Source organism: Oncorhynchus masou, chromosome 5 (genome assembly GCF_036934945.1).
Source record: "Oncorhynchus masou masou isolate Uvic2021 chromosome 5, UVic_Omas_1.1, whole genome shotgun sequence".
Classification (NCBI taxonomy): domain Eukaryota; kingdom Metazoa; phylum Chordata; class Actinopteri; order Salmoniformes; family Salmonidae; genus Oncorhynchus; species Oncorhynchus masou.
In genome coordinates, this window is record NC_088216.1 from 51,051,804 (window position 1) to 51,071,097 (window position 19,294).

Below are 19,294 nucleotides of genomic sequence, written 5' to 3' on the forward strand. Positions count from 1 at the left end.
GAACCATGCCTCGAACAAAAGAGATCTCAGTAGACCTAAGAATTGTTGACTTGAATAAAGCCTTGATGTGCAAGACAAATTGTATATAAATGGAGAAAGTTTGGCACTGTTGCTACTCTCCCTAGGAATGACTGCAAGACCACAGTGTAGAATGCTCAATGAGGTTAAGAAGAATCCTAGAGTGTCAGCTAAAGACTTACAGAAATCTCTGGAGCATGCTAACATCTCTGTTGATGAGTCTTTGATACGCTAAACACTAAACAAGAATGGTGTTCAGGGGAGGACACCACGGAAGAAGCCACTGCTTCTGTGGACAGATGTTTGGAAGGAACTCACAACACTATGTGTGGAGAAAAAAGCCACAGCACACCAACATCAAAACCTTATCCCAACTGTAAAGTATGGTGGAAGGAGCATCATGGTTTGGGGCTGCTTTGCTGCCTCAGGGCCTGGACAGCTTGCTATCATCGACAGAAAAATAAATTCCCAAGTTTATCAAGACGTTTTGCAGGAGAAAGTTAGGTTACCTGTCCGCCAATTTAAGCTCAACAGAAGTTGAGTGATGCAACAGGACAACGACCCAAAACACAGAAGTAAATCAACAACAGAATGGTTTTATCAGAAGAAAATATGCATTCTGGAGTGGGTCAGTCTCAATTGGGTTGAGGTCAGGACTCAACCCGATTGAGATATTGTGGCAAGACCTCGAGAGCAGTTCACACCAGACATCCCAAGAATATAGCTGAACTGAAACAGTTTTGTAAAGAGGTATGGTCCAAAATTCCTCCTGACTTTTGTGCAGATCTGATCCGCAACTACAGAAAACGTTTGGTTGAGGTTATTGCTGCCAAAGGAGGGTCAACCAGTTATTAAATCCAAGGGTTCACATACTTTTTCCACCCTGCTCTGTGAATGTTTACACGGTGTGTCCAATAAAGACATGAAAACGTATAATTGTTTGTTTGTTATTAGTTTAAGCAGACTGTGTTTGTCTATTGTTGTTACCTAGATGAAGATCAGATTACATTTTATGACCAATTTATGCAGAAATCCAGGTATTTCCAAATGGTTCACATACTTTGTCTCGCCACTGTATATATTAAGAGTTTTTGGGGGCTTTGTGTTTTATATAGTTCATGTAGCTGCTCAGAGTTGTGCTTGAGTAATGTGGGGTATGAGGTTTCAACTGCAGTATGATGTATAGTGAGTGTAATATCATAGTTTTATTTAGCTTAATCAACTTAATATCTATAGCATAATGTGTGAAATCATAGAAACATATTTTTCTTAAGATTGAAATGATTAGTGGGTTGAAGACCAATCATAAAATAGCTACACCTAGATCACCTTAACATTTTGGGCCGGTTTCCCACACACAGAGAATCTCCATTGAACAGACTTTTTAGTCCAGGATTAGGCTTAATCTGTGCATACACTCAGTATACAGTAGTTCATCAATCCAAGGCGTTGACGTGCAACTTTTATTTTGCCGGGTATATTGACATGCAATCACCCCATTTGTAATGAACTATTCTTATTTGAACAAACAAAATGAACAACCTCAGGATCTAATTCTAAAGAATAATGTTATAAAGCCCTGTGTGTAATTTGGTCACAAAAAGATAATGCATTGTAGTCTACTGTTTAACTTCAAATCCATTTCTGATGTCTGTATCATGTTGTATCTTGCTGAAGTGTTGGTCGTGCAATACAAATCTACCACAGCAGGGTTTTTGATGTATTTTTTGAAAGTCAACAAGTACACCTGGAACATTGTATATACAGGTAACTGCCAAAAGAAAGGAAACACTTGAGGGATAAATGGGGGATACAAGGTCAATTGAAAGCAGTTGCTTTCACACAGGTGCGGTTCCTGAATTAATTAAGCAATTAAAACATCCCGTCATTCTACCATGGCTAGAAGGAGAGATCTCTGACTTGAGGGGTCTCAAAGGAGCAAAGAGGGGTTTAAAGTGTGTTTGTGTGTCTCAGTCACCAGATCTCAACCCAATCGAACACTTATGGGAGATTCTGGACTGGTACCTGAGACAGCGTTTTCCACAACCATCAACAAAATACCAAATTATAGAATTTCTTGTGGAAGGATGGTGTTGCATCCCTCTAATAGATTTCCAGACACATGTAGAATCTATGCTGATGCGAATTGATGTTGTGATGGTGGCTCATGGTGGCCCAACGCCCTATTAAGACACATTATGTTGGTGTTTCCTTTATTTTAGCAGTTACCTATATCTAATTATATTAACTTAAGTAGAACTGTTCTATTTTATCTAATACTGTTTTACAATATATTTTTGTTAACGTTTCTGTAATAAAATACTTTTAAACAGAACACTGATCCTTCTTACTCCTTATTTGTATTTATTTGACCTTTATTTAACTAGGCAAGTCAGTTAAGAACAAATTCTTATAAACAATGATGGCCTACGAAAAGGCCTCCTGCGGGGACGGGGGCTAGGATTAAAAATACAAATACATTTCATTAAAATATAGGACAAAACACACATCACGACAAGAGAGACAACACAACACTACATAAAAAGAGACCAAAGACAACAACATAGTATCCAGGACAAGGCTTATTCTGTGTCCATGAAACCAGCCCCTTTTTTGTCTATTCTAGTTTATTTTTGTAACTTAAAGAGAGACCTAAGATAACAAAATAGCATGGCACAACACATGACAACACAGCATGGTAGCAACACAATAGGACAACAACATGGTAGCGGCACAGCATGGCAGCAGCACAAAACAGGGTACAAACATTATTGGGCACAGACAACAGCACAAAGGGCAAGAAGGTAGAGGCAACACATCACGCAAAGCAGCCCCAACTGTCAGTAAGAGTGGCTGGTGGGATGTAGGCCTATGTATCATATAGCCTACAATATGTGATACAGACCAGGGTTGGGGTCAATCGAATTGAAGTCTTTCAATTGAGGAAGGGATTTGAATTGAAAATGCCAAAATTGAAAAGAGTTTGACATAAATACACTACATGGCCAAAAGTATGTGGACACCTGCTTGTCAAACATCTCATTCCAAAATCATGGGCATTAAATGGAGTTGGTCCCCCCTTTGCTGCTATAACAGCCTCCTCCACTATTCTGGGAAGGCTTTCAACTAGATGTTGGAACATTGCTGTGGGGACTTGCTTCCATTCAGCCACAAGAGTATTAGTGAGGACGGTCACTGATGTTGGGCGATTTGGCCTGGCTCGCAGTCGGCATTCCAATTCAAACCCATTAACCCCAACTCTGATCCAGACCTCTGCTTGAAGAGGACAAAGGGGAATGTTTCATAACACATCTGTTTGGTCTGGTGGACTTAACAAAAATGTGTTCGCTCAACTTAGCTGAGTGAGTTTGGTGTAACAGTGATGCACCGCTTTATCTCCCAGAGAACAGCTAAGGTCAGCGAAAAAAGTGAGGGGCGGCCACAAATCAATTTAGTTAAAATATGGATTTTTTTTTTTATGGAGACATTTGTGTTAATGGAGGATTTGTGTTTAATGTTGTAGGTGTGTAAAGCCCCATGAAACATTTCAGTCTTGCTTCATCTCCTGGCATGATTAAGTCATGTAAAGTCCAATTTGTAAGTCGCTCTGGATAAGAGCGTCTGCCAAATGACTTAAATGTAAATGTAAATGTAAAGTCGACGGCAGGCTGTGAAAACCAACTTCTCCTCTCTACTTTGTCAAAAAACCTGTTAACAATTAATTTGGTTATATAAGATTTGATTGCTCATGGAGAAACTCTACTTCAGATTCATTATGATGAGTTACAGATATGGCAGTGGTCTCCAACTAATGTTGGAGTCTTGTCTTTGATATTACTTCCTTATACCTACTTCCTTATACCTTCCTGTAACCGATCCAAATTTGCTTACACATCTTAGGACACGTTCTGTCTTTGACCCAGTTGTGTACTCGACTCAGAACTGTGTTATAATATAGCCTACAGACAAAATCAGGATCCATAAAATCCTCCTAAATTGGCAGATTTCCAAGGTTGTATAAGGGACCTTTCAGATGTTACAAAACGTTTCAGTGAATTTGGTCCTTTGTCAAATTGGCACGCAAGTTTGGCATCTTATCCAATGAACCGTGGGAACCGGTAAATGAGTAGTCGAAACCCTGCTAAGGGCAGGTGCCAGGTGAACTCGGATAACCCTTAAACCAGGGATCATCAACTAGATTTAGCCGCAGGATGATTTTTTCTTGATCGGATGGTCGGGGGATGGAACATAATTACAAATCATTTGTAGACTGCAAATTGACCGCAAGAACCCCAAACAGATATAATATATAATGATATAATATTTGCTCAGAAAAGTTGTGGGGCTAAATTTAAAAAAAATGCCACTTGGGGAAACGTGCCTTAAGCTATAGGGAGATTATCAAACATTATAACCAAAACATCCTATCTGTGTCCACAAGAGTTGGCTATTTCTTATGTCACATAACCATCTAATGAAATAGAAGGCCTACAGTATGCTTTGTTGTTTGTCTCCCTCCAGAGGTAGTCTGTTCAAGTTATAGGATGTGAGTTATCTGCAAGCATCAGATAAGAAACAGCAGGCATATTTAGGGGTTCTCAGCTAAACTGACATGGTCAAATAACTCAAGCCTAGATAATAACCTAGATTGATAACTTTGTTTTCTAGATTTGCACACAGAAACTAGAGGTCATGAGAAAATTGTTCTAAAAGAATGCCACCGATTGGCCTATAGTTGGCATTGTTAAAAGCAGTCTCACGTCCTCATATCCGCCGCCCCCTTCGACCTAGACTTAACACTTTGTATGTAGGTGTCTTTCCTCATGTCAAACAAATTTGCCTCAATTTGATTGGTTAAGACATGGCTGAGAAACTGATAAATCAGGAAATCCGATTTGACGTGTCCATTTAAATCCGTTGTAAATGAACTTCACAGTGGCCTATCAACTTGAAACATTTAAGTGTCATCAAAGACATTACCATGATTACCATGTGTTACGGATGCCAGTATCCTGTGTGTGTATCCTGTGTGTGTGTTTTCTCTCCTTCTCCCCTCACAGGTGAAAATCATCACTCCCCAATCAGTCAACAATCAATCATCAATCAGAAGACACACCTCCTCCTGTTTCCTACCCAATCACAGTTCCTTTCCCTTGGATTAAAAACCCTGTCAGTTGTTTGCTTTAGAGCTCAATCTCTCTGTAAATGCCATGTCTGTAGGTCTCTGTGTTTCGCTCTCTCGTTGTGTATTAACCGCTCTTTTGTTTGAGCACCTCCATAGCACTTTGTCATCACCTGTGAGTATTGTTTTGGTTATGGTGTTTGTGTTTGATTGCTGGTGGGAAAAGGGGAAACCAAGACAAGTTGCCCATTGGCATACACTACCCGTAGGTAGACTTTGTTAAAAACACTAGTTAGAACTGGGCGGACCACCCACTGTATTTTTGGTTGGTTAGTTAGCTGTTGTTAAAGTAGGCTAGTCTAGCTTAGGTTTTTTTTGAATACTTATTGTTTCTTTCCTTGGGTCCAGCTCAGCCCCTTCTCCTGCTCCCCCATTACCGTGTGTTTTCAAATAGACCTTGAGTTTGATGGTAGATCTCAGTTGTCCTAGATATTTCATTCTCACTTTTACTTTGTCACAATTATAATTTGCATGAGTTGTTACGGGTCTCATTACCATCCCCCCCTAGACTGCTGGGCCAAAAGGGATTCGTAACACCATGTTAAGTTTGACATTGAAATCTTAAAAGATTTGTAAAAGGAACTATTCCCCTTTTTAAAAACTGCAATGCTAATGCTTAAAACAATCATTTAAAAAAAAAAATAGACAAAGTCAGATTCACTCCAAATTTGGTCTTTGGACTCATCACAATCGTCCCTAAAGAGTTTGAGAAAATAACTTTTGCTGCATTCAAAGATGGCCACATAGATGCATATTAGCACATACGCAAAATATATAGAATTCTTCCTCATGAACTATAGTACCAAATGACACCAAATTTGGAATATAGGCTCATTAGTTTGAGAAAATATGGCTTCGTAACAGTGCCTTGCAAAAGTATTCATCCCCTTGGTGTTTTTCCTATTTTTTTTTTTTTTTTGCATTACCACCTGTAATTAAAATAGATTTTTATTTGCAATGGACATCCAAATTTGAGAAGTGAAATCAAAAAATTAATAATACAATGGAAAAATGGTGCGTGCGTATGTATTCACCTCCATTGCTATGAAGCCCCTAAATAAGATTTGGGGCAACCAATTACCTTCAGAAGTCACATAATTAGTTAAAGTCCCCCTGTGTGCAATCTAAATGTCACATGATCTATCCTATCTATCTATCTGTTCTGAAAGGCCCCAGAGTCTGCAACGTCACTAAGCAAGGGGCACCACCAAGCAAGCGGCACCACGAAGACCAAGGCGCTCTCCACACAGGTCAGAGAAGTACAGATCAGGGTTGGGTTATAAATAAAAATATCAGAAACTTTGAACATCCCACGTAGCACCATTAAATCCATGATTAAAAAATGTAAAGAATATGGCACCACAACAAACCTGCCAAGAGAAGGCCGCCCACCAAAACTCACAGACAAGGCAAGGAGGGCATTAATCAGAGAGGCAACAAATCTCCACAGCAGAGATTGGAGTATCTGTCCATAGGACCACTTTAAGCCGTACACTCCACAGAGCTGGGCTTTACGGAAGAGTGACCAGGAAAAAGCCATTGCTTAAAGAAAAAAATAAGCAAACATGTTTGGTGTTCGCCAAAAGGCATGTGAGAGACTCACCAAACATATGAAAGGAGGTAATCTGGTCAGACGAGATTAAAATTGAGCTTTTAGGCCATCAAGGAAAACGCTATGTCTGGCACAAACCCAACACCTCTCATCACCCCGAGAACATCCCCACAGTGAAGGACGGTGGTGGCAGCATCGTGCTGAGGTGATGTTTTTCCATCAGCAGGGACTGGGAAACTGATTATTCAGTTTCTCAAAAAATAAGGAAACGATTCATGCAAAATAATCTGCAATAACCTTCTCATGAACCCAACTTGAGATTCACTACATTTTGTTATTAGACTCATGATTGCACATAAACGAAGATAGTTCCTACATGATAGAGTTCTTACTTTGTTATCCAACTGATCTTGTGTCCTTTCAGTCATACTGTGAACCCCATTCATTGCTGCTCACAACTTTATTTCAAATTTGTCACTCCGACCATGTCACCCACAGTGGCGTGTATTCAAAATTGACCAATGAAGCAATTCAGAAAAATAAAATGTCTTTCATCTCTGTGCTTCATAATTTTCTTTCAGTTTGTAAGAGGCTGAATGTACTATATCACCAGAGAAAGCATCCAAGGGAGCGAAACAGCACCCCTCTAAATCTGTATGTGTAGGCCATCTATTTGATGCTGTCTGGTCAAAAGGAATATGACATTGTTGCCGCCAGTAGCATTGTACGCAAGGGAAGCCAGCGAGCATTTGGCCTCCCTTGATAAAGTATAAAATAATAGCCAATCAACCGTTGAGCTAAACTGAGGGAACTCAGCTATGAATGGTCCAGGCGCATCACAAAAAAAGTGTCAAGGGAAGCCAGTTTGGATTTGGATTCACTAAAGTCACATCGAGAGCAAAACGCATGACAGAAAATAAAACTTGAATTGTAGCCTTGTGTTGTTGTCTGGTTGCTAGTTCCCTAAATTAGACATGGATGGAAATAGGGATTTGGACTTGTGGTTTTACTTAATTCTCCCTACTGGCCAATAACGTCAAATCTGATCCAACCATTAATTCATACATTGTGACCCTGGCTTGAGAGGATGGAAGTTCGATATGTAGCCAGATGTAGTAGTCTAATGTTAACTAGCTGGCCTGGCTCATTGTTGCCAATGAAAAAGTTAGGCTAGCGAGAAAGCATTTTAGCCAGGTAGCCTACGAAAACAAAAAAAATAAAAGCATGTACTGTACGAGTCAGACTGCTTCGTCAACATGAGAGGAAGATGGCATTGGAATTTCTCTACATAGGGTGTCAGCATGTTTTTTTCTACTTGCACAAACACGCACATACGCAGAAGTCAGATTTTTTTTTTTAACCTTTATTTAACTAGGCAAGTCAGTTAAGAAAAAATTCTTATTTTCAATGATGGCCTAGGAACAGTGGGTTGACTGCTTGTTCAGGGGCAGAACGACAGATTTTTACCTTGTCAGCTCGGGGATTCAAACTTGCAACCTTTCGGTTACTAGTCCAATGCTCTAACCACTAGGCTACCCTGCCGCCCCAGAATCATGGACAGCTACATCATATTTAGCTTACTTTGATTGCCCTAAATTGTTTTTGGAATCATTTAGTTGTAGATTAAGCATAGGTGATTTGATGATGTTGAAGTGGTTGCTGGAATAGTGGAGGCCGCTCCTGTTTTCTTTGCGACTTGCGGTAACTCTGGTTCTAAATCAAGTTTTGTCGTCCGAAAATGTTGGAAGCATTCACTTGCTTGACCATGCTGTAAGTCATGTAAGAGAGGTTGCTCTCCGGATTTATGATGAAACATAGGTGTGGTTAAATTTATTCTGCCACTTCGTCTTATTGTCTCGGCCTTAGACCAATACGTTTGCAAGGCATATGAACCAGCAGTTTATAGAGCAAACGCACGCAATTATCACAACATATAGGTTGTAATAACAATTTAAAAAATATGGGTGGGCCTTGCCCAGTGATTTTACACAAACACCCACAACAATTTAAGCGATTATGACAATGGTTACATTATTGACCAAAATTAATTCAAAGGCATTTATTACAAAAAAATCATGACAAAATGAATGTACAAATAAATGTAGCCCTTGGTTGTATGAATGCATCTCAGTTGGGTATAGTCGTCCTGAGAATTTTTATGTCATCGGCAGGTCGGTCTTGTGTGTTTGTTTCCACCATGCCGACGCGGTTGACCACTGCCATACCTTGGCATACCCTCCCAAAGATACTGTGCTTCCCATCCAACCACTGAGTAGGCCCCAGGGTCAGGAAGAACTGACTTCCATTTGTATCTGGTCCTGCATTGGCCATCGCTAGGATCCCTGCACCTAGGGAGAGAGCACCATAAGAGAGCAGTAGAAAGCACCATAAAAATACTACAATTTGGTACTATGTTTTTTTCAATTTCATTACTGTGAGACTATTGTTACCTGTGAATTTCAGGTCAGGGTGAAGTTCATCTTCAAACTCTTTGCCAAATATGGAGGCACCGCCACGACCTATAAGCAACACACATTACAGGGAGTGAGAATCTGATGTTGACATCAACAGATTTAGTCATCATTAGAGTTAGTGACTCTTCTTCTCCCTGGAACATTCTGAATGCATCTAAGAAGAAAGTGAAAAGCTGATTCATGCTCAGGAAGACAAAAGCCTGGCAGTGGAACAAGTGGCATTCTGAAGAATTTCTCCAGGCCTCATCTATGTTAGTGTGTGTGTGTCTCACCTGTTCCTGTGGGGTCTCCTCCCTGCACCATGAAGTCCTTGATGATACGATGAAACTTTGTGTTGTTATAGTAACCTCTCCTGGCCAACTCAGAAAAGTTTTTGCAGGTTTTGGGAGCATGTCTCCAGTATAGTTCCACTGCAATTGTACCCATTCTGAAACACAAGAGAAGGCATGACATGTTGCTAAGATGGAGCATTCACTTTCCATCGGATATTAAATTAACTTATGGACAGCATTTGGTATTCGAAAAACATGATTTGCGTAACTCCGAACGAGTTAGCTAACTAGCTAACGTTAGCTATTCATTCACTCAAAACATTTAGCTAAGGTTAGTTAGGCTAGCAAGCTATGAGAACTTACGTTGTCTCCAGGCTCACTGTGGGTGGCTGCCAGGTATCTGGTGGTATTCCCGACATGGTGACTAAACAAATCAGAGTAATTGTATAAATAAATATACTAAAACTGCGAATGTTGTGCGCTGTATCAATGAAAACTAACGGCTACTGTGGTAGAAACCGAAAGTAATACCCCCGTATGTGCACTGTGCCGGAAATGCATTTTTTTTATTGCCTGAGTTCAGAATTGAACTTTACCGCTACCTGGTGCACAAAGTATAGTACAACGACTGAAGATATAAGCTTCTTTTTTTAGCGGTAGATATATATTTAAAAAATTGAGACTCCCATCTACGCTTCATGTGTGGCAGCATCAGTCTGTTCTAGTTGGTGTAATCATGCTTCATCAGCAATTATAAACTGGGTGGTTAGAGCCCTGAATGATGATTGGCTGACAGACGTGTTATATCAGACCTTATACCACAAGGGTATAACAAAACATTTTATTTGTACTGCTCTAATTACGTTAGTATCCAGTTTATAATAGCAACAAGGCACCTCAGTGGTTTGTGATATATGGCCAATATACCACGGCTAAGGGCTGTGTCCAGGCACTCTGCGTTGCGCATAAGAACAGGCCTTAGCTGTGGTATATTGGCCATATACCACACCCCTTCTGGCATTATTACTTAATAATATGTGTGTGTGTGAGTTGCTTAGTGTGTGTATGTGTTTGTGGGTGGGTGTGAATTCGTGGGCGCTCGCTCATGCTGTTTATAATGATTCATATGATAATGAAAAGCACAAAAGAACGTTGATGACCTTTATTAACATAATCAACAAAATACTGTTAGCAAATATCTGTTCAAGACATTTTACATACAAATACATAATTCCACTAAAAAATGGACCTGCAATTAAACATTCTAAGCCAGTAACTGGAGAAATCATTGAGGGGTGAAAAAACATCACATGACCCGATACCAGTTCATTTGTACAGGATTGTCCAAGAGACTGACAGAGAAAGAGCGATGAGACACCTTGTAATGGACGGCATTACCAGACAGTATTAGACAGAGTAGCTAGATCTAAACTTGTCTGGTAAGACGACAATTACAAGGTTTAGGTAGGAGCATCAGAGGAAAGTAGCCAGGGTCTTTGTAGCTACAGCAGCTTGATGACAGACAAGCTGTGAAGACAGAAGACAGAAATGTTGGAGAATTTGAATAGTTTATAGAAATACATCAAGGTACCAGTGGTGAAAAATGTAAAAATCTATAAGAGTTAATAGTTTATCAGTGGAGCAAAACATGTCAAAAGGCAAGATGACACAATCTTTCAATAATTTGAACTTTAAAAGGACATGCAAATGAATTATGTAATTGGCCTACAATTTCAGAGAGCAGAATGAGTACGCAAAGGGGTGATTCGATATCTGTGTGTTAAACCAGAACTCAGAAGTACAGCCCTTGACAAACATCACCTTTGAAACACCTCAATCACCTTGTGCTTTTATCTCTGTTGTCCATTGACTTGTACAGTCAACCTATTGTTTGAGAACACACAGTCTGATAAAATTATTCAAATTATAATTATGCCATCGAGCAGACTCTTTTATCCAAAGCGAATTAGTCATCTGTGCATACATTTTCAAATCAAAGTTTATTGGCCGCACACACAGATTTGCAGAAATTATTGTAGGTGCAGCAGAATGCAAAATAACAAAACAATATACACATTATCCAGAAAAATAAATAAATAAGAAATAATGAGAAGTTTCTATGTCAAAGACTGGAATATAAATATATACAGTACCAGTCAAAAGTTTGGACACACCTACTCATTCAAAGGTTTTTCTTTATTTTTATATATCTTCTACATTGTAGAATAATAGTGAAGACATCAAAACTAGGAAATAACAGACATGGAATAATGTAGTAATCAAAAAAAGTATTTTATATTATTCAAAGTAGCCACCCTTTGCATTGATGACAGCTTTGCACACTCTTGGCATTCTCTCAGCCAGCTTCATGAGGAATGCTTCTCCAACAGCCATGCTGGTTAAGTGTGCCTTGAGTTCTAAATAAATCACTGACAGTGTCACCAGCAAAGACCCCCACACCTCCTGCTCCATGCTTCACGGTGGGAACCACACATGCAGAGAGCATCTGTTCACCTACTCTGCGTCTCACAAAGACACTGTGGTTGGAAACAAAAATCTCATATTTGCACTCATCAGACCAAAGGACAGATTTACACCAGTCTAATGTCCATTGCTCATGTTCCTTGTCCCAAGCAAGTCTCTTATTATTATTGGTGTCCATTAGTAGTGGTTTCTTTGCAGCAATTCCGCCATGAAGACCTGATTCATGCAGTCTCCTCTGAACAGTTGATGTTGAGATGTGTCTGTTACTTGAACTCTGTGAAGCATTTATTTGGGCTGCAATCTGAGGTTGGTAACTCTAATGAATTTATCCTCTGCATCAGAGGAAACTCTTGGTCTTCCTTTCCTGTGGCGGTCCTCATGAGAGCCAGTATCATCATAGCACTTGATGGTTTTTGTGACTGTGCCTGAAGAAACTTTCAAAGTTCTTGAAATTTTCTGCATGGACAGACCTTCATGTCTTAAAGTAACGATGGACTGTCGTTTTACTTTGCTTATTTGAGCTGTTCTTGCCATAATATGGACTTGGTCTTTCACCAAATAGGGCTAACTTCTGTATACCACCCCTACCTTGTCACAACACAACATTGTCTCAAACGCATTAAGAAGTAAAGAAATTCCACAAATTAACTTTTAACAAGGAACACCTGTTAACTGAAATGCATTCCAGGTGACTGTCATGAAGCTGGTTGAGAGTATGCCAAGAGTGTGCAAACCTGTGAGTGGCTACATTGAAGAATCTCAAATAACACTAACATTTTTTTGGTTACTAAATGATTCTGTATGTGTTATTTCATAGTTTGGATGTCTTCATTATTATTTTACAATGTAGAAAATAGTAAATATAAAGAAAAACCCTTGAATGAGTAGGTGTGTCTAAACTTTTGACTGGTACTGTATACAGTATGCATATAATGTAGTGTGTCAGACAGCATATGAATAGAAAAGATGCATACAACAGTAGTTATATAGGATGATCCATGACTAAAATACAGTATATACATATAGAGTGGGTAAAACCGTATGTAAACATTAATGTTACCAGTTTTTAATGACTCTATGTACAGCTGTCTCTAAGGTACAGGGTAGAGTACCAGGTGGGAGCCGCCTAGTTCCTCGTCTCCCTTCACTTTTTCTTGAAAAATATTGTGTTGAATAGAAAAACAGGCCAATTGGTTGAGAGTTATAAATAGGTTGAGAGTTATAAAAGAAAATAGAGAGTGAGAGTAGGAGAGCAATAGAGATCGTTGTGTTTATTTTTCTCACACAGATCTCAGGTGTCAGCTACACAATATGCCACGCTGGTACAGTAGCGCTGGACCAATCACAAGCCAACTAAAGCACAGGCTCAGCTCCGACTGGGGGAGGGGTAGAGGAAGTGGCTCCTACTGCAACAGTAATTTCACTGGTATTCTTTAACTACTGGGTGGGATGGAAAATCTACACAAAAGGCAGGGGGTAGGAAGGAACTACCTATCACAAAAGGGGGGTTAGGCAGAAGGTGTTCACCACAGACAGCGTCAATCTCTTTTCCTATGGGACTATCTCTGTCAGCCTTCACTCTCTAGTGTGTGCCACCTGTTCTGGTTGCTTCCTCCAGCCAGTTGTTCCATCATCTTATTATTTACCTATGTAGTCCTTTAAAAATAACTACCCTACTACAGCATCCATATTTTCATGTGCTGTACTGTAAACTGGAGATCACCTGATTTGGAGTCTACAGCTGAACTATGACAAGGGCCTCACTATTAAACATATAGCATTGACCAGAAAATGTACCAAAAACTATTTACAAACAGCAAATGCTTCCTGCTTCAGGTATGCTACAGTGTCGTTGCACCCCTATTGGTTGTTGGGATTATTGATGTGGTTGTTTGAAGGTCTTTCAGGGAACATCATTACCAGACAGTGTTAGAACATCTGTGTACAGCCGAGCACTGTCAGGTAAGATGTGTCCTGGAAGCCAGAGAAAGTGAATATCAAAAGCACATAACTATATCTATCTATATCCAACTCAGAGCATATCTAAGTCTAGACAACCCTTAGAATACTACTCAAAGCTACCAGCAACTCATACGATATTACTACACACTGGCTCAAGGACTAAGAAAATGCAGTGCTAAACGGGATTGTGTTTGTGTGTTATGTGTTGACTCTATGATGCTTGCAGGGGGTCATCATCATCATTACCAGGCAGTATTAGAGAGAGTTATGACATCCAAAACTGCCTTGTAAGATGGAGATGGCCATCCAAATATCAACATTTCATTTACAAGAGCAACACAGATGTGGACAGTGTCAATAGGGGAGGCTACTGGTCCAGAAAAGCACTTACTGACTGCTGTGTTTACCAACCCTGACAGATTTTTTTGATGGTTTCATTCAATAATTGCTCCAACAACATCAGTAGACTAAGTCACTGTTAATAATTATCCAAACGCTACAAAACCATTCCTTTTTATGATCCAAGAACCTAAACTATCATTTAAGAGGCTGCGGTTTTACAAAAGTTCATTGACGTTATGCGATCTGCGCTGTTAGTTTTAAAAAGTATGGCACTGGGCCATCGCAAAGTCAAGCCTCAGCTGCATCAAACCGCTAAAGTATGATGTCAATAATTTAGTATTCTAGAGTACCACAGTGACAAGAATATCAGAAAAACTGGACTGACTTCAGAAATCAGACTACTGTCATGTCTAGATTTATCAGAGTATGTCATAGTTAGGGTTGCAAAGCCACTGGTAATTTACTGAAGTTACTGGAATCTTAAGGAATTTTGGTAATGAACAGAAAATCTATCGTAACTTTGGTAATTTATACTTGAATAACTTTTTTAGAAATGTATTCATATACAGTATTCATTTTTTATATATCTGTTGCCACTCTGTCCATGAGTTTCTAGTAAATAGGCCATATAGTTCAAGAGAAAATTGGTCAATTAATAATAATTATCTGATCAACAATGGCATTATTTTCAATGGCATTATTTTCAATGGCATTATATTCAATGGCATTATATTCCATGCCATTATTTCCAATGCCATTATTTTCAATGGCATTATTTTTAATGCAATTCTTCTAACTATTGACTGTCTTCCATATACTAACAACTGCCACCAATTTGAAGCTCAAACATTGACAACAAATACATAATGACATAGTCAAATAAATAAAAGTGTGTAAAAGAAATCTTAAGGATATTTCATGCTGAAACCCTCATATTAAACACCAATTGTGTTCACTAAGTTGATGGTTTATATTTCGGATAATGTTTTACAGCTTTGTCATTGAATTATTTATTTTTAAATCTCTTATTTCATTATTTCATATATTTTACATGTGATAAAGTCACACAGAGGGTCAGAGATTATTACAGACATCTGAAGTACCCAAATGGGCCACTACATGTTTTGCAATAGATTACATAACATCGTTGAAAGAACCCAACATTCCGGCAGTTTACTGGTAAATGTGAAGGTTTCCAGAAATATACCCTCCCTTTGCAATTCTAGTCATACTAGATTATGACTGTTGAACCATAATACAGTTAACTATATTATTTCTTTATCATTGCCACATTGGCAAACTGCCACCAACGTTGTAGAATGCCCTCATTGACATTTCTATGCAAACATTATACATTACACAACAGCTAAAGTGCCTTCAGAAAGTATTCAAACCCCTTTGCTTTTTACAGATTTTGTTGTGTTGTTGTAGCCTGAATTTGATTAAATTGAGGTTTGGTGTCACTGATCTAAACACAATATTGTATAATGTCAAAGTGGAATTAAAAGCTGAAATGTCTTGAGTCAATAACTCTTCAACCACTTTGTTATGGCAAGCCTAAATACCTATATGTACAAACTGTATGCACTGTGCACAAATCACACTGTTCCTGCACTGGTAAATACACTATCATAGCATTTAAAAATTAGTATTGTGTTATTTTACCATATACATATTGTCCGATTACATTAGCCCTTTCATGTGAAGTAACATTACTTTCAGTAGTAGATGTTTGACAGTCTACAAGTAAAATATTGTTTGATTTCTTTCTTTTGGGGCGGCAGGTAGCCTAGTGGATAGAGCGTTGAGCCAGTAACCAAAAGGTTGCTGGACCAAATCCCCTGAGCTGACAAGGTAAAAATCTGCCCCTGAACAAGGCAGTTAACCCACTGTTCCCCGGCAGGCCGTCATTGTAAATAAGAATTTGTTATTGACTGACTTGCCTAGTTAAATAAAGGTGAAAAAATATATATTTAAAAATGAATTAATGTTCAAAATACATAGCCTCCATTGCTGTCAGAACAAGCATAAAGAAAAGGTTTTGCTCTGAAACAAGCAAAGCAAACATTACTTGATGCAAATGTTGTGAGAGCAGGAAAGGTTGTATGGCAGTGGGAGCAGGTGAAAATGTAGGACAATACTCTGGGAGAGGGGGACTGAGAAGGAAATCAAACAGAAACACCTGTAATCTTACCGTTGTGAATAGAGCAGTATTTTTTTTTTAAGTCGGGAGTTGTAAAAGGAGAAAGTAGAGGGGGACATATCTCAAATTTCCCCTTGGAGCCCAAGAGAGAGCCACATCCAGTTTCTCTCGGGTCATTCAAGGCCCATGAAAGGCAAACCCCACAGACATGCCCTGATCCCTCCCAGTCATCAGCCAGGCACCATTTCAGTAGACAGACCAGCACTAGAGGCCCTCAGTGGGAGAAAAGGAGAGAGGGAAGAAAATAGAGAACAAATATTTTTGGAGGCTGAAAGTACAATTAATTAAGGAAGCAATTTGAAACACAAACAATTTACATATTTGGACTCTATCAAATAATAATCTGATCCTTATCCCTAGTCTTGTCCCTAATCTATCCCCGGGGCTAAGGAGGATGTGATATTATATTCTCCTTGGATGAAACTTGTTTTCAATACTCCTGAGTAAAACCTTACTATAGTGTTAACATGACGTTTTAACAATAATAGCTTTGCTCTTGAATAATTTAATAAACCTCTAAATTGTTTGAACAGTATATTGATACATTTCAACTGATAAAAATATAGATATGACTTTACGCAATATGCAAAAATCTATTTTGCTTCAAAGACATACTGGTAAATCAGCATCTGCATGGTCACCACCTACCCTGAGTGTTTTGCATGCGCGAACAAACAGAAATGAAACAAAGGACCCAACCGGGTGCTTAGTCATTCTGACAAAATGGCTGCATGGTCTTAACCACACAAAACCAAGCTATGCACTACTTGACCTCTCACCTGTGAACAACATTATATCTTTATACATTTTTACCACACGTAGTGTATATGAGGCTATGCACATCGCCACATGATATATCTTATTCTCGCAGGAGGAAATCATAAAAAGCCATGTGCAATGATATCTTGAGAAAATGACATTATCATTACCTGTAGATGACAGGTGTTGGTTGTGTATACAGTAGCATCAACTACTGCCTAAAACAGACTGTTTTAATGCATTTTCCTATCGCATCTTCCAGTTGAATGAGAAGGGGGAAAGCTCCTATTTAGTCTCTTCTCTAATCATACCAGTAAAAACAAGTAAGAACAAGCCTGACCAGAGCCTTTTGAAGTTATTCTGAGAGAAGACAAGCATACCAGTTACATCTACTGTACTGAAAATAACTCTCCGCCTTTTCCCCTTTAAATCTGGAGACGAACAATTGTGTGAGTAGAATTTGTTTTTAAATCACTGAATAGAGAAACTGTCTTTTTACAGCACATCAACCACAGCATCAAGTAAATTCATCCATGAGGCCATCATGATTTGCTTATCCTGTACATAGTGGTATTGAGAAACTGTTGACACAACTCATTCTGTTGAGAGTTTTCAGACATATGTGCCGTAACTGGTTTGTCTAGTCAAAGAATAGAGGTTTTCCATTCTCCTCTGTTTAGAGCATAAACTAGGGAGAGAGGCTTCCTCCGTGAAATGACAGGTGTCTCTAATCTGATGCCATCACAGTCAAACACCCTTCAAACTTGACTTGTTATCCCATAAGAAAAATCTTACTGCAGATAAGTAAAACAGGGAAATATACAAATACGGTCCTTAAAATAATATTATTCTGTGGTAGTGATATGATTATTTTCAAAAAGTCCCTTGCATAAAAGTTAAAGTAAAAAATCTGACAACAATTAAGAAAAAAGTATAAAGATATGACTGTTAAAAAACTTTGGTTTTATAATTACGAGTTACTCTATCCTTCCTTGGAGCAGCCAGAGAGCCAGGAGACATAACAAGAGATGCCATTGTGTTGCCGGGTCTTGTTGTGTTTTTTCTTCCTCTTCCCTCTTTCCTCCTCTTGCTGAACGATGAATGATTTCTTCCATTACTGGGTCAGATTCAAAAGGCAGAGGCCTCCGAGATTCAGGAGATCAGTTGATGTAGAAGGAAGACATCAGAGGTAGAGGTTTCGGGTGATGTCCATCGACAAGGGGCCCCGAAGTGGTAATGATGTTACCTGGTTAAGCTCCTAATGCAAAGAGTCTGAGTTTGTAAAGGGCTTGGTTTACATGTATACCTACCAGTCCTACCTCAGTGTCTCTCCACGATGTAACCAATCACCTTGCACCAAGCACCAAGCAGGTGTGTCTCCTTCACTGTGATTGGTCGGGTCAACCGACTGAGAGTCCACTGGGGTATGTGTGTTCGTGCATGTATGACATCAGCGTTACAGTTGAGAACCACGCCTTATCCGGCATGGCTTCTCTTCCTCATCTCAAACACTCCTTTTCCCTATAACCTGAGCTCACGTTGAAGATTCAAATGAATTAACAAAGTGCATGGGTATACAGAACAACATCATCATTGAACTACTATTGGAGTGTAACACAGTAAAAGGTATAAGGTATAAGTAATAGTAAAACCTTGAGGTCAGAATACATACATACATCTATCTAATAATATTCTCTAAAACAGTATCTAAACATATTCTCTAAGGCAGTACTAACATACTACTGTATGGGCTTGATGGGCTTGATGGGCTTGATGGGCTTGATGGGCTTGATGATTAGTTGATTTGTTAAACTCAGGTGTGCTGGACTAGTACTAAACTGAAATAAAATAAACCGGGGCACTGTTTGGATCCCTGCAGGTAAAACTGGTGAAAGGCCATGGAGTCAGACATGGTGGTACTGAAATTAACTGAGAGAAAAGACCACCAGACCAGCTTTACAAACCGACTTATTTATTTGGTTGAACTATACACTCCCCTACTTATTTATTTGCTTTGACTATACACTCCCCTACTTATTTGTTTGG

General features: G+C 39.1%; 1 protein-coding gene and 1 long non-coding RNA gene across 2 annotated transcripts; both read right to left on the minus strand.

Moving 5' to 3' along the window:
• Positions 1 to 8,094: 8,094 nt before the first annotated feature.
• ppil1 (peptidylprolyl isomerase (cyclophilin)-like 1) lies at positions 8,095 to 10,043 on the minus strand. The gene is made up of 4 exons (XM_064965908.1): positions 9,862 to 10,043; positions 9,499 to 9,653; positions 9,203 to 9,271; positions 8,095 to 9,100 (listed from the first exon to the last, which is right to left on the minus strand). The coding sequence occupies exons 1-4, from the start codon at positions 9,915 to 9,917 to the stop codon at positions 8,880 to 8,882; spliced, it is 501 nt and encodes a 166-aa protein (XP_064821980.1). The 5' UTR covers positions 9,918 to 10,043; the 3' UTR covers positions 8,095 to 8,879.
• A 602-nt stretch (positions 10,044 to 10,645) lies between these two features.
• On the minus strand, positions 10,646 to 18,502 carry LOC135539784 (uncharacterized). Its single transcript, XR_010455665.1, has 2 exons — positions 18,223 to 18,502; positions 10,646 to 16,693 (listed from the first exon to the last, which is right to left on the minus strand). It is a non-coding gene; the product is annotated as an uncharacterized LOC135539784 (long non-coding RNA).
• Positions 18,503 to 19,294: the final 792 nt, after the last annotated feature.

What these genes read in the sequence shown, in the direction of transcription:
- ppil1 (XM_064965908.1), bottom strand. Translation starts at nt 9,917, where the DNA reads ATGTCGGGAATACCACCAGATACCTGGCAGCCACCCACAGTGAGCCTG. An exon ending in AGGAGACCCCACAGGAACAG is followed by an intron (nt 9,272 to 9,498) that starts GTGAGACACACA and finishes TGTTGCTTATAG; the next exon opens with GTCGTGGCGGTGCCTCCATA. An exon ending in CCCTGACCTGAAATTCACAG is followed by an intron (nt 9,101 to 9,202) that starts GTAACAATAGTC and finishes CTCTCTCCCTAG; the next exon opens with GTGCAGGGATCCTAGCGATG.